Consider the following 16,356-nt stretch of genomic DNA (forward strand, 5'->3'; position numbering starts at 1 on the left):
TGTGACATTGAATGTTAAGTTAGAGGCACTGAACTTGGGAAGGGAATAAAAAAACTTTCTCTCAAATACCATGTTGGCAAAATTACCGTGTAACTGGCGAAGAAATGGAGTTAAATTGGAACAGTTCCCATGAAAGAAATGCTATGAAGAATCTCTTAACTGAAAAACTATGAAGAGATGAGGCATTGTTGAAGTGGGTTTTTCATTTGAACTGTGTTTTATTTCTTTCTTCCACATACAATTTTGACAGTCCAAGTTTTCGACAAATCGATGAGGTCCCACTCCCATTGAGCTCAAACTATCGAAACTCTGCTGTAGTATTAATAAAGCATTCTTCAATCTTTAAAATGCTGTAACTATTACAGGAAATAAAAGGTTGTCTGCATATCTAAAAATATTGGAGATTTTACTTTTAGGACTGTCCTCATAGTTAATATCACAAAGACCCAACAGTTATTTTCAGAACAGGTGAGAAAACTCTGACTCCCTCCCTCTCGAGATGGGCAGGCTCCACATAGTCTGGGGCTGATACACGTTCTCTAATAAATTCAGCATTCCTTTCTAAAGAAGGCCACATGTTTCAGTTTTGAATACGGGAGCTGTTCCTAGTGTAGGTAACAACTGCTCTGCATCTCTGTCTCAGTAATTTTGGCAACATTCTGAGCTGAATTTTTCTTTTCATGCAAAAAATAGTTGCTTAGATGCTGTATACATAAAAAATTATTATTTAAATCTTAGTCACTTGCTCATATGTAAGTTTATGCTTATGAAACAAAAGCTTTCCTTCTACAAACAAAAAAGGCCGTAATTTATTAAAAATTGGCATTTATTGAAAATAAGACCAACAGATACAATAAGCACTAATTCTCTCTATTTTGTATCCTAACACACACACACACACACACACACACACACACACACAAAATCTATCCTAACACACACACACACACACACACACACACACACACACACACACACACACACACACACACACACACACAAAATCTCCACAACACATAATCAGGCTCTCTACCGATGATTGTATGGTAACATATCTGTTGACTTATTAGAAAATATAAAAGATGTGAACAATTCAACACTTCAATCAGTTTTTTTTTATAACTTCACAAACAAGATGATTTACAAATATCAGTGATCAAACTCATAAATACATTTTCATCGAGCAATATTGTACATTAGCGTCAGTAGAAAGCACTGATAAATAAACTGTACAATGTGACAAAAATCACATACCAGTATCAGTAAAATATAAAAGCAGTTTTGTATATTACACATAAAACATTCATAGAAAAATCTTATTTACAGGTAAGTACTCAAATATAAATAAAAATATAGCACCATTTATTACATCACCATTGTGATGTATGTATTCATAAATTACACATTTTAAATGTTTTGCACCTTGAAACCAAATTTAAATATGTTTAATTTATAATGTTTTTGATACAACAGTAAACTTGTAGTTTGTCTTGTTACAACTTTAAAAGAAAAGGCAGCACAGTACTGAGGCACTATTTTTGTACGTCTAAGGAGACTATCTTTGTACTGATAACATGTTTGCTACGTCAAACATATTTCCCTTCTAAGATACGAACTTATGACACATAAACACCCTTCCATGCTGCTGACAAAGAAGTCCTCTTGGGTTTACTTTGAAATCTAGGTGGAGACAAGACTTGTTTTAAGAAAACACTCCTCCTCTCTTTCAAATTTAAGTAGCCTACCTTCACTGGTTTACTAGTTTCCCTTTCTGTTTCACCACGTACACTAGGCACTTCTAAGTGTAGTCTCTGATCTGTATTCTGACCTTTCAAAATACTGTTCCACTGTTTGATACGAGATGTGACTGCTGGAATTACGTTTTCCTTATCTGATGGTTCTTCCATCTTTTCAGCTGATATATCAAGCACAATATCATTTTTCACAGTCACACAGAAATCTGAAATTGGTTTTGTACAATTTTTGACATCTGCTGAAGTGAAAGTGTCTAACTGCTGACTTATATCATGATCGGTTTCTTTATGTTCAAATTTTTCTCTCAGTAAAGAAAATTTTCTTCTAATTCTATTTGATTTTCCAGTCTTCTTTGCCTCTGCACAGGAAGCTTGCTGCTGAGCTGAATGTTCTGCAACTGAATCAGGAGATGATAAATATGATACTGCATCCAAAACGATTTCTGGTCCATGGGACATGGTACTGGGAACCATCTTTGAAGATACTCTGCAATCATCATTTAATGAATCATGCAACTTTGAAATCAAGTGAGAGTCACGAGTGACTGGAGAATATGGATTTGTACTCAAGGAAGAACTGGGAAGTGATGGCAACGAGGTGCTGTAAACGGAATCAAAAGGAAATTTGTTCTTGCTGGGAGACTTTTGTGGGCTACCACTCAATGTGCTTGCAGAACTGCAGCTTCTGCTGTCCCATGTTGAGTTGTATAAGTTACAAAGAGAACTGCCACGCCGAATCTCATCTATAGTAGCAACCAGTGTGCTGGCTGAATCATGCCTCCTGCGGAGTTTAATAGAGTCACCTGCTTCGGTACTTGACTCTTCATGTTCTTCCATGATAGTGTCCAGTGTTGTAACAGGATGGAAGGCTCCATTCTGATCGATAACATAAGGACGAGCAATGAATACATTGAACTCATCTTGCTCAGAAACAAAATCTGGTAAGTTATGATTTCTTTCACATTCTGCCAAGTCATCAACCAATGTATCAAGGTAATCATCTTGCCTCGAACGTTGTGCTCTAATTCCCACATTAGGTCGCCTGCAGGGAATTGGAGGTGGAGAAATAGTGACAGCTAATGGTTCCCCACTTGTCGTCGAATTGTCTGAAGATGCCGAAGTAATTGTGGTTACTGTGCTGGTGAGAGTATCTCGTCTTCTGTCTCTCACTACACTGTCATCATGCAACCAGGTCTCTATGTCGGAATAACCACGCCAAGAACGTAAACCCCAAGCTTCTCTTGCAATGTTTACAGCACAGATATTCTCGTAGTCATGAGCTGAGAGCACTTCACTTGGTACTGAAAGTATTTCACTTGGCGCATCTTCACTTCCACCTGGAGGCACATCTTGGTGATTTACATTACAAGGTTCAGTCTCACACTTCTTTTCTGTTACTGTACCTGAAAATTGTTCACAAAGAATTTCACCACCACTTTCTGTAGATGCATCAGCAACTGACATCGATAAAACATTCTCCTCCTTGTTATTTTGCATATCATGTGCACTATTGAAAACATCGAAGTCAATGGGAGAACAGATAGCACGGCGTTTCTGTCTTGTCATTTCATCTAATATCACTGTATTTTTACCATCAGCCAATGCAGGGTCTATTCCAATTTCATGAATAGCTGAAAATGAGGGCCTCTGGAGCAGATTTGCATCAGTAGTTGCAGCAATATCCTCCAGACTGCTCATATCTTCCAAAGGATGTTCAGTATCTATTCCTAATTCCTCTGGTGAACAAATACCACGTCTTTTCCGTTTTAAGACATCATATTTTGTAGTTGAAATTAGTGTTCTGGGCTCCTCACTTGCCTTTTTTACAATTTCTATTTCATCTGCAATTTCCAACCCCAGATTTAAGAATTCTGTTGGTGTTGCTGTTTGACATGGTGCCCAGTTATTTAACAGAAGATTTTTGTCTGTTGTGGCATCATCAGAAAGTGGAGAGCCACCATTTGATGGCATATTGTTGATCCTGCAACAAGAAAACAAATAATGCCAAGCTTTACAGTGAGTTAATTTACACATGATGATGATGATGATGATGATGATGATGATGATGATGATGACAGTTTCAGTCTGCAGGGCACTCAACTGCATGGTTATCAGTTCCCATACAAAAATGCAAGCTTTGCACTTTCCAGTCCTGCCAATTTTTGAATGATGATAAAATGATGAGGGCAACACAAATACTACTCTGTCCCCAGGTGGAGAGAATCTCTGACCTGATGGAATTGATCCCAGGACCCCACCCCCAAGTTAATTTACAATCTAATAGTAGGGGCACAATGATCCCACTACTTAATTATGTAGAACATCAGGAGTTCTTGGTTCATTATCAATACATGTGTCATGTAAAATACTATTTATTTAACACAACAAACACTAACAAAAGTGTGTAACCATAAATACAAAAGAACATCTATGTTCAGTTTATTTGTGTGAAGTCTGGAAACGCTATGAATATAATCAAAGATTTTACACTGAGAACCTCTTCCAAAGTGCTTCGGAGGTCCAATAGAGAAGGGTGGCTTGTCAGTCCTTAGTTCTGCAGCATTTGAAGGAGACATTTAATTAGTGATGGATCCATCCCACAATATCATTAGCTATGGGTTAGCAGATACAGGTTCAAATTCAGTTCATACCAAGCAATGTTGAAAATGCATTAAAGAGGTATGGTGAACTGTTTGTCCGATCAGAAGTGATGCGAAGTGGTATGCAGACCTGGACAATCTACTCATGACAGAAGGTCATGGCGGCAGCGGTTGATGTTGCATCTTTCATTGAGTAGGTTTCAAGCCAAGGAGAGAGACAGTGAAACTCTGTCACACAGTATTATACTTGTCCGATGGTGGTAAAGTTCTAATGATGTTGCTATGGACATGATCAAATCACAGACTTAGTATGTGAAGGTAACAAGCAGAACTGTAGAGCTATTTAGATCACAGAGGCTGTGGAAAGAGGAAATTGCTTGCTGACAGAAGTCTGCTATAATGAAGGGTCCCACTTGTGGTGTTGATGTATCCCAATAAAGCACCATGTTTGAGCACAGCATTTGAATACAGATAAAGTCTGATTATGCTTTCAGGAATATCTTCAATTTGAGAGCACTGACAAATGGTATGAAGTCATATTCGTTTTGAATGCGTAAATACGGGGCAGTCCACTTTGCTCACAAATACCATGGTGAATATCTATTAGTGATTACACAAGCTGTCTAAATGCTACAATTCACCTGAAGCCAACTTGACTGGCTTCTGCTGAGAGGTAACCATGAAAGGCTTATGTTCTGTGATAAGGATAAAATGTCAACCCTGAAGCGTGTTACTGAAGCCAAGGCCCCATAGAGCTCATGGTCATAAGCGGACAAATTTGCATGCACTGGTGATAATCGTTTTTACTTCATACAGGGTGACTGCCACTCCTGGACTGGTGCTTTAAAATTTCTCTAATACTGATAGATATTCCCACTGATGGGCAAACACTTTTTTCTCCTATAAGACCGACACCTTTGCAACACTTGGACAAAGGGTGTTTTTAAGACCATAACTTCCCTATACAATTTAACTTGCTTATATAATTCAACTACTTGCCTTGACAGTACTTTCAGAGGACACCCTGTCTTGTAGAATAGTACTGTAATGCTCGGGGATGGATATATTTTGAGTATTTGGTCAGGAAAGGGAGCATTGACATTAGCAGTGCAAACTGTGTTTTCTGCGTGTAGCAGCAAGTGTAACAACAAAATATTTTGAAGTATATTTTTGTTCAGTGTGCTGCCTGCCATTGTGCAAAGACAGGAAAGTAGACATGATTGTGTGAAGTTGCGTTTGGTGCCGAGCATTTTTCAAGTTACTTAGCTTCTGACTGTGATGAGTGACCTTGATGGTACTAGACAGTAAGGTGTCAAACATTGTGGTATACCTCCTAACACCATGTCGGACCTCCTATTGCCTGGTTTAGTGTAGTAATGCAACTTGGCTTGGACTCAACAAATCATTGGAAGTCCATGCATGAATACTGAGCCCAACTTCCTCTACAGCCATCCATACTGGCGAAAGTGTTGCCTATGCAGTACTTTGTGCACAGACTAGCCACTCAATTTAGTCCCATAAATGTTTGATGGGATTCAAGTCGGGTGATCTGAGTGGCCAAATTATTTGCTCGAATTGTCCACAATGTTCTTCAAACCACTCATGAACAATTGAGTACCTGGGTACAACAAGACCGTTAACCCTTTTAGTGCCAAATACGATCTGATCATGATGCCCTTCTCGTTCATTTTTTCCGCGCTTGAAGGCAAAGTTGTTAGTATTTCCTAGCCTGAGACGCAGAATGGTGGTCGAAGGCATAGCATACCAGTCCTCTTTTCGATTGTCAGTGCGATATTTCGAGTAAAATAAACTTCTCTGGTGTTGCATATTTACCGAGTATTTCGCAGCAGCATGGCATCGTCAAGTAAGAAGTTGCGGTTCGATACGAATGATTTAGACAATAATTTGAAAGGCAGTGAAAGTGAAGATGAATTTGTAGGATTTGCAGAACTTGAATCAGATTATGAGATGTCTGGTGGAGAAGAGGACTCGTTTTCTTCTTCAACTGACGACTGTGCATCAGCAAATGACGACGACGACCAAACACAACTGAATTGCAGTGCAAATACTTTTGTTGAAATAATGGATGAGGCATCAGATAATCCGCCCCCTCCAAGCTTTGTGCATGCAGAACTACCAGGCCCTAAACATATACCACCAAACGCCACACCAATTGATTTTTTTCAATTTGTTTTTTTCTCAGCAGCTTCTTACTATTAAGGTGACAGACTAACAGATACGCTTGCCAGGTGATTCAGTCAACACATTTATCGCCAAATTCGAGAATCAAACAGTAGAACCAACAACTGTAACAGAAATGAGGGCTTTTATAGCAGTGATTTTGAATATGGGACTGATTAAAAAAACCGACGATTTTTAGTTATTGGTCAGCTGATGCAAACCTTTTGAAACCATGGTTTTCGCAAATGTTTTCACGCAACAGGTTTCAGTTGTTGCTGTGGTTCTTACATTTTGTAGACAATTCGAAACTTCACCCTCCTGGTCACCCATTATATGATCCAACAGCCAAATTTCAAGTGTTGGTGGATACTACCAACAATGTTTTCCGTCGCTACTACACTCCACACCAGCAACTGAGTGTTGTTGGAAGTCTTGTTGGGACAAAGGTGCACTCACAGCTAATCCAGTATCTCCCCAATAAACATCATCACAGATGGGGAGTCAAATTTTGGATGCTATGTGATTCTGTAGTAAATTACTGCCTAGGGTTTTATGCATACTGTGGTGCAAAAAGTGATGAAGACAAAAACGAAATAAAAGAGAATGGCCTGGGATATGCAGTCGTCATGAAACTACTAGCTCTTGGGAGCTACATGCAAAAAGGTTACCATCTGTTTTGCGATAACTTTTTTACATCTATTCCTCTGGCAGAAAAGCTGTATTCAGTCAGCACTTATTTAACGGGAACCATTAGAAGAAGCAGAATATTACTGCCACATGGTCTTCTGTCGAATTATGCTGTAGGTCAGCTAAAGTTTTTCAAGAAATCTTTTATACTTCTCTGTGGCTTCAGGCAGAAGAAATCACAGAGAAACCCAGTCCTCCTTGTGAGTACATCATCCTCTGCTACATCATCAGAAAAGACAATTCGCAACAGACAGTCGGTCAAGAAACCAGATGTGATTTTTGAACATAATAAGTATATGGGTGGCACTGACTCATCTGATATGATGGCATACTGCTATTTAGATGACAGGAGGACTGTCAAGATGTGGAAGAAGGTAGTGTTCAGCATAATTGCCAGGATGTTGCTGAATGCTTATGTTTTGTATAAGGAAAGCCTAAACCCCAACAACAAAACATTGACACAGCTGAAGTTTAACAGCATAGTCATTTGGAAACTTTCTGAACAGTGGTTTCAGGCAAGGACGGCAACCACAAGTGCAATAGATATAAATGTACCTGCTCCAACAACATATGGTGTAGAGAATCTTCCGGGGAGAAAGGAACTCTACTGTAGTGTTTCTTCTACGAAGGATAAGAAATGGCATTCACGAACAGTTTGTGTTTGTTGCAAGAAAGGACTGCATCCTTCATTTGTTGGTCAGCATGTGTGCAAGTAGTTGTCATAACTGCAACATCACATTTGTCAGTGATTTATGACTGAAGCACTGAGAACACGATCAGAGCAAAACAATTTATTTTGTAATGTTATGTTCTTTTTGATTTTTTCCCTAGTATATGAAAAAAATTGTATTCCTTTATGATGTTTTTGTTAAGGAAACTACAGAGATTCCATATATACCTAAAATTTTTGAGTATATCATCATTTGATGGGTCTCAGAGTAAATTGAAATCAAAGTTTTAATTTTTTTCGATAAACCCCATCATGAAAATAATTTTTTTCTCTGAAAATATGTTCTTTGACAATGTGTATTGCACATGTTACTGTAGCCAGCAGCATTCCCCAAAAATTAAAAAAAAATTACATTCCTTTATGCATTAGTTTAGATTTTATTGCAAGTATGGCAGAGGTCTGCATTTTACTGTAAAATTGCATGGCACTTTTACATGATCTTTTGAGAAAATGTCTGGCTCTAAAAGGGTTAAATGTCTAATGCTTTTATTGCGTAAACGCGTGCATTGCATTCTTCAAACATTCAACTATTGTCTTTAAGGAAATTAGTTCCGTATGATGTCGCTAGATGGCAGGAGCTCTTTGGAAAGAAGATCACGTGCAATGCTTTTGTTGCACCCATGACTTTAGTTCATCGTTCAAGTGGTGCGGCCACTTTGTGAAGATGGATGCTAGTGATGAATCTTACTTCCAAAAAAGAAATTATCGTTGATGACAATGACAGTAACTGTGTAGGGTTAAAATGACACTGCAATGCGTAAGGGTGGAAACGAAATGTTGCTAAGAAGCTTCGAAATTCTGGCAAAATGTATATATCTGTGGGCACAGGAAAGAAAATACCAGCCAAGAAGTTCAAGCTATCTGAATCATGTTGCAAGAAGAGGTCTATGTTTTATTTGTTCATTTTCCTCTGCCATATCTTCAAGTGGACAAAGTCCAGCATTATACAGTTATACTTATTTTTATATCATAGTCTATATTTGTTGCAATCTATTCTAGATGCTGTCAGAATTTACAAATCGATCAACAGAAGCAACTGTTCTGTCTCTGTTGGTCCATTATGGCCAGGGGACATCAGCTGATACGTAGTTATTGATTAAAAAACTTTACCAACAGTCGTATATTTTGGTTATTTTATTCTAGGCCTATATATCAGATGCTACCAGTTTTGGCAACTCAGTACTGCCATCTTCAGGCCCCATACACTATTTTTGTAATAACAAACTTATCGAATGGTGCCATATAACTGGAACCTTAAATCCGAATCATTATGCAACAGATTGACAGTCGGTGGCATCCTTTCATATGAATCAGTTACATAATGGTTCAGATTTACGGTTCCAGTTTTATGGCACCACACGATAAGCTTGATAATACAAAAATAGTGTATAGGGCAATATACAGCTGTTGGTAAAGTTTTTTGAATTGAGAAGCAACTGAGTGTTGCATTTTGGGATAGTAGTGACTTCAGGATGCAATCTTAATGGGATATATATCAAAAAACAAAAAACAAACTACATCTCTCAATCCTGAAGCACAAAACAGGCCATATACCATAAAACATAATGGATTCGTAAAAATAGTTCACCAGAAATTTTTACGATATGTGTTGCAGATTTCTGAAATGAGGCCGAGATAAGCACAAAATACAATAAAGATAGATATGTTATGTTAACAATGACATATCCATGTCACAAATATTGTTTTAAGGTCTGTAATATTTTCTTCAATAATCAAATTCAATAAAAATTATTTGGGGTAGTTCTGCTACACTCCAGGTGCTGTTCCTGAAGACAAACGAAGTAAACACCATAATCGGCCCAATACGATAGAAAAAAATGTTTGGCATCTTGTTGAACACTGATCCCAGTTCCATTCTGAGGAGTTTCCACTATAACAGTGCCAGAGCCAAAAGGATGTACTCTGATAATCCTGAATTAACTGTTCATAAACTTTATACGTGCTTAAAACAAAATTTTTATGAGTTAGAGGGGAAACCACTTAAAATGAAGTACAGCACTTACCACAGATGTTGGAGGGAACAAAGTCAATATTCTTTTAGGCAATTAAGATCAGCTAGGTGTTAGTTTTGTGCTGAGTGTGATGTGCTTTTGGCAAAAAATTCTGATGAGCAGTGTTGTTGTTGTCTTCAGTCATTAGATTGGTTTGATGCACTCTCCATGCTACTCTATCCTGTGCAAGCTTCTTCATTGCCCAGTACCTACATCTTTCTGAATCTCCTTAGTGTATTCATCTCTTGGTCTCCTGCTACGATTTTTACCCTCCACGCTGCCCTCCAATACTAAATCGGTGATCCCTTCAGGCCTCGGAACATGTCCTACCAACCGATCCCTTCTACTAGTCAAGTTGTGCCACAAACTCCTCTTCTCCCCAATTCTATTCAGTACCTCCTCATTAGTTATGTGATCTGCCCATCTCATCTTCGGCATTCTTCTGTAGCACCAAATTTCGAAAGATTCTATTCTCTTCTTGTCCAAACTATTTATTGTCCATGTTTCACTTCCATACCTGGATACAATCCATACAAACACATTCAGAAATGTTAACAAATTTCTCTTCTTCAGAAACACTTTCCTTGCTATTGCCAGTCTACATTTTATATCCTCTCTACTTTGACCATCACAGTTATTTTGCTCCCCAAATAGCAAAACTCCTTTACTACTTTCCTAATCTAATTCCCTCAGCATCACCCGACTTAATTCGACTACATTCCATTATCCTCGTTTTGCTTTTGTTGATGTTCATCTTATATCCTCCTTTCAAGACACTGCCCTTCCATTCAACTGTTCTTCCAAGTCCTTTGCTGTCTCTGACAGAATTACAATGTCATCGGCAAACCTCAAAGTTTTTATTTCTTCTCCATGGATTTTAATACCTACTCTGAACTTTTCTTTCGCTTCCGTTACTGCTTGCTCACTCCCTACCTCATTCCCTTCCCAACCACTGCTTCCCTTTCATGCCCCTCGACTCATATAACTGCCATCTGGTTTCTGTACAAATTGAAAATGGCCTTTCGCTCCCTGTGTTTTACCCCTGCCACCTTCAGAATCTGAAAGGGAGTATTCCAGTCAACATTGTCAAAAGCTTTCTCTAAGTCTACAAATGCTAGAAACAAAGGTTTGCCTTTCCTTAATCTTTCTTCTAAGATAAGTTGTAGAGTCACTATTGCCTCACGTGTCCCAACATTTCTACGAAATCCAAACTGATCTTCCCCCGAGGTCGGCTTCTACCAGTTTTTCCATTCGGCTGTAAAGAATTCACGTTAGTATTTTGCAGCTGTGACTTATTAAACTGATAGTTCGGTAATTTTCACATCTGTCAACACCTGCTTTCTTTGGGATTGGAATTATTATATTCTTCTTGAAGTCTGAGGGTGTTTCGCCTGGCTCATACATCTTGAGTTTTGTCAGGACTGGCTCTCCCAAGGCTGTCAGTAGTTGTAATGGAATGTTGCCTACTCTCGGGGCCTTGTTTCTTTCAGTGCTCTGTACCATATCTCCCATTTCATCTTCATCTACATCCTCTTCCATTTCCATACTATTGTCCTTAAATATAGACCCTCTATATACTCCTTCCACCTTTCTGCTTTCCCCTATTTTCTTAGAACTGGGTTTCCATCTGAGCTCTTGATATTCATACAAGTGGTTCTCTTTTGTCCAAAGGTCTCTTTAATTTTCCTGTAGGCAGTATCTATCTTACCCCCTAGTGATATGTGCCTCTACAGCCTTACATTTGTCCTCTAGCCATCCATGGTCAGCCATTTTGCACTTCATGTCGGTCTCATTTTTGAGACGTCTGTATTCCTTTTTGCCTGCTACATTTACTGCATTTTTATATTTTCTACTTTCATCATTAAATTCAGTATCTCTTCTGTTACCCAAGGATTTCTATTAGCCCTCGTCTTTTTACCTACTTGCTCCTCTGCTGCCTTCACTATTTCATCCCTCAAAGCTACCCATTCTTCTTCTACTGCATTTCTTTCCCCCATTCCAGTCAATTGTTCCCTTATACTCTCCCTGAAACTCTGTACAACCTCTGGTTTAACCAGTTTATCTAGGTCCTATCTCCTTAAATTCCCACCTTTTTGCAGTTTCTTCAGTTTTAATCTACAGTTCATAGCCAATAGATTTTGGTCAGAGTCCACATCTGCCCCTGGAAATGTCTTACAATTTAAAACCTGGTTCCTAAATCTCTATCTTACCATTATATAATATATCTGATACCTTCTAGTATCTCCAGGCTTCTTCCTTGTATACAAACTTCTTTCATGATTCTTGAACCAAGTGTTATCTATGATTAAGTTATGCTGTGTGCAAAATTCTACCAGGAGGCTTCCTCTTTCATTTCTTACCCCAATCCATATTCACCTACTACATTTCCTTCTTTTACATTTTCATCTCCTTTCATTACCTGAATAATTTCTTTTATCTCATCATCATACATTTCATCATTTTGTTCGTCATCTGCAGAGCTAGTTGGCATATAAATTTGTACTACTGTGGTACGCGTGGGCTTTGTATCTATCTTGGCCACAATAATGCATTCCAAAGCATATCAATCTTTAAAGGCACAGACTTAATGAAAGAAATTAAATCTGTCTCTGATGATAGCATTCTTTTCTCTAGACTTCGATTATGCCCAGAACTTGCCTACACCTAAATTAAATGTAGCGTCTTCTTTGGTTTTATAATTTTAATATTCATTGCCATAATGATGGTACCTTGCTCAGGGACATACATCTTGTGTGACGTGTGTGGTGAGCACAGGTCCCCAAGCTGGGTCTGGCATTGCTTCCACTTACTTTTATCAGGCCCTTCACTTTCACCTATCCTATCTGACCTCTCTTCGTCAACACTTGTTCTTTTCTGACCCTGCTAGTATTACAAATGGAGGCCTATGGTGTCTACATTTTCGTGCCCTTTAATGGCCCTTGTCTTTCTTTGGCCAATTTCTTCAATGCTTTCTGTCTTCACAATTTCATGTTGTGATCTTTCATCATCACCTTTCTGAATGACGTTCGGAATTGTAATTCGAGGATTTATCTTTGCACCAAGGTGACACCTTAGACAGTCGACCATGAACAGTCTTTTGAAGAATACTTCCACTGATTGCAACCATAAATTGGAGGAAAGACAGCATTCAGATTTGGTGGGCTGTCATTCAGAAGATAATGATGGATCGGAGCATCTAGAAACTCAACAATCGGCACAAACTGAAAAACATCAAAGGATTAAACCTAATAAAATCTCATTATTCTTGATACACAATGTTAACTCCTTGTGCCAAGCTGTAAAATTAAAAATTGTTAATGATGTCATGAAGAAACATCAAATTGTAATCATGGTTCTTCAAGAAATCAGAAACAGCGATCAAGACCCTATGGAATCACAGACATACTGACTTTATAAAGGAATCCCTGGAAAAATAGTCATCAAGAACTGCCCACAATTTGACAATGGTTTTCTTATAGATCTCAAAATTATTGACTATCATACAATTCAAATCGCAGCCCGGCAGACTAGCAACTCTACCTTTGAAATTTGAAAATAAGACATACACAATTATCAATGCACATGCTCCCACCAATCAGAAAAATAATACTCTGACGGACAAAAAAGAAACCATAACTAGTCTCAAAATCAACATGTTTTAAAAGGAAACATCACAAATTAAAAACCTGGAAACACCCTGATTTCTGAAAGGGCGAATGGCAACTGAGCAATGTATGCATGGATAAATTTCACCATTATGAAATCTACAACTTCAAAGTTTTAAGGGGTGCAGACTCAGGGTCAGATCACTATGTTGTGAAGATCAAAATAAAATTAACACCAATGCTACAGAAAAGACCTCAGAAAAAAAACTAGAAGAAAATTCTACCCAACCATCTTAACCAAAAATGTGGAATACACCAGGAAATCAGGTGAAGGATCTATCAACTATAATACACTAGAAGAATTAACCACCAAATTAAAATCCATAGCAGAAGAGGTGGTTCCAATAAATCCCAGGAAGAAACATGAGTGGTGGAACGAAGAATGTGACCAGGCATTAGAAAGAATACACCAAGTTTGGACAACGCATCAAGCCCAAAAGTCTGAAGAATCACATCTAGAACTAATTAAACAAAGGAAGTCAACCCATAAAATCATCAGACAGACAAAATACAAACATCTTAAAAAAATACCCTAGAAAAGAGAGAACTTCCACAAGAAACAGTCAAGAGATTATTACAAAATCTTTGGGAGATATCTTAAAAAGTATGAGTCCTCAACACTGATGCTGAGAGATAAGTCAACAAAGTTTGCACACAGTAATCAAGAAAATGCAGAGATCCTTGCAGACTTTCAACAAACTTTTAAATTGTGATGACCCACTAGAAACATTTCAAGTAGACACTCAAGCACCTATTTTAACCACCTCAGAGCTAATATACCCTCTAACTGTGAGTGAGGTAGAAGTCGCAATTCAGGAACTAAAAAAATTACAAGGCATGTGTTTAAGACCATGTAACTGCAGAAATCTGGAAGAATGCTGGAAAAGCTGTGATCATAAATATCCACCAACATCTAATTGAAATGTGGATCACAGAGAAAATTCCAGAGCACTGGACCTCAGGAATAATCCATCCATTATTTAAAAAAAGGAGATAGAACCAACCCAGATAATTACATATGCATAACCCTTCTGGACTGCACATACAAAATTTTCTCCCGCATAATTTACAATAGGATCAAAAACATTCTGGAACCACAACTTGGAGAAGATTGAGGAGGATTTCTATCATACAGAAGCTGCTCAGACCAAATTCTTAGCCTAAAACTAATAATGGAGTATTACAAGTATAGAAACAAAGAGGTATTCATTTCATTCATAGATTTAAAAAAAGTATTCATACAGGCTTGTAGAGCAGGGGGGGGGGGGTCTGTACTTGTAGCTCCGAAGGTATGATATCACTCTAAAGCTTAGCAATGTTTTCAAATCTTGTTTATGAACCCCCCAACTACTCAACACCTCCACTACACGGTAAGTTGTTACCATAATGTCATCTATTATAAACAAAAATTTATCAAGATTAACAGTAAGAGTATGGAAAAACAACACAGAAAATTGTTTCAGTCTGGATCAGCACTGGGGCAATGTAGCCATGCATGTGATTGTTCATTTTATTTTTGAGAAAATACATTGTCCAAATGTTGTGTCTGTTGACGCTCAAAATCTTGGCTACATGGTGTATGGCTACTTTTACTCCTTTCACAGTTTGTATTTCAACAAGGACTTCACAGATCTTACAAACTGATGTTGAGTAAGCTCCCATTCCTCCAGTTAAGATGGCACTGGCACAGTAATTAACAACAGAGAGTACTGATCAATCATTCAAAGACTTCTTTAAATGTCAGCATAATTAAAGAGACAAGTCAGAGAAGCAGATGGTCAACAACAAAACCAAAAGTAAAGACAAATGAAGTGTGTAAAGCTATTCACAGTGTGAAGAAAGCAAATGTGCTTGGAGATAGTTATTCAACAGAAGTAACTAAAGTTGGAGGCAACATAATACTAATGTTTACAAAATGTCTGCAGAAGAAGACAATTCCCCAAAGATGGAAAAATAATGTAATTATTCCATCTGAGATGAAAGATGGCAGTCAAGACATAAAATTCATAGATTTACTGACTTCTTTTCCAAAACATACATTCAGTAAAACTGTCACCAAACACGCAGAAAATGGATTTCAGTAAGGCAAAGAAACACACTGGCTTTAGAAGTAGACATAGCACACGGACTACTTTGTAGGTCATGAATGAAACTGAAGACTTGAAATAAAAAAGGCTAAGTGTCATAATAAAGAAAAAAAGGCTTGGACTCCCACAAATTTAAACGTAGCCCATTAGTAACAAGAATGCATCCAACAGATTTGATTGAAATGATGCAGCACCTGTCAAATAATGAGCACAAACAGTTTTACAAAAACAGAATTAACTTTATCTTTTTTGTCGACTACTGAACTATGACACTTAGAGAGTTTTTCGCTGCATTGCCACATTCAGCAAGATTTCCATGCTATTACAATACATGTTTGCAATTTACTTTGTCAACTAGGTACGTCCTATGCTTAACATTCAAATAAAACACATTAACAGTGCAATTACGACCATTAATTACCTAGCATACTTTAACTCATTTTCCTCAATGTCATGATTTTGGCACTTCAAGACTCTCTTTATTTGAAGTCTTCAATTATAGAGTGGAACTTGAGAACATTATACCTCTTTGCATGCATTCATAGATTCTGGTAAATTTTTTGACTCAGTCTCAGATAAATTCGTATTAACAATCTTTGAGGGTGAAAGCATTGACTCAATCTATATGAGTAAACTACAG

General features: G+C 37.8%; 1 protein-coding gene across 3 annotated transcripts in view; it reads right to left on the minus strand.

The window, feature by feature from the left end:
* Window positions 1-955: 955 nt before the first annotated feature.
* Window positions 956-16,356, minus strand: part of LOC126191476 (uncharacterized) — a 31,918-nt gene continuing 16,517 nt past the window's right edge. For all 3 annotated transcript variants that reach the window (XM_049932359.1, XM_049932358.1, XM_049932360.1), the window contains one exon: window positions 956-3,735. In XM_049932359.1, coding sequence (XP_049788316.1) covers window positions 1,617-3,735 — 2,119 coding nt within the window. In that variant the 3' untranslated portion in view covers window positions 956-1,616. The remainder of the gene's footprint in view (window positions 3,736-16,356) is intronic.

This window comes from Schistocerca cancellata, chromosome 6, assembly GCF_023864275.1.
Source record: "Schistocerca cancellata isolate TAMUIC-IGC-003103 chromosome 6, iqSchCanc2.1, whole genome shotgun sequence".
Lineage (NCBI taxonomy): Eukaryota > Metazoa > Arthropoda > Insecta > Orthoptera > Acrididae > Schistocerca > Schistocerca cancellata.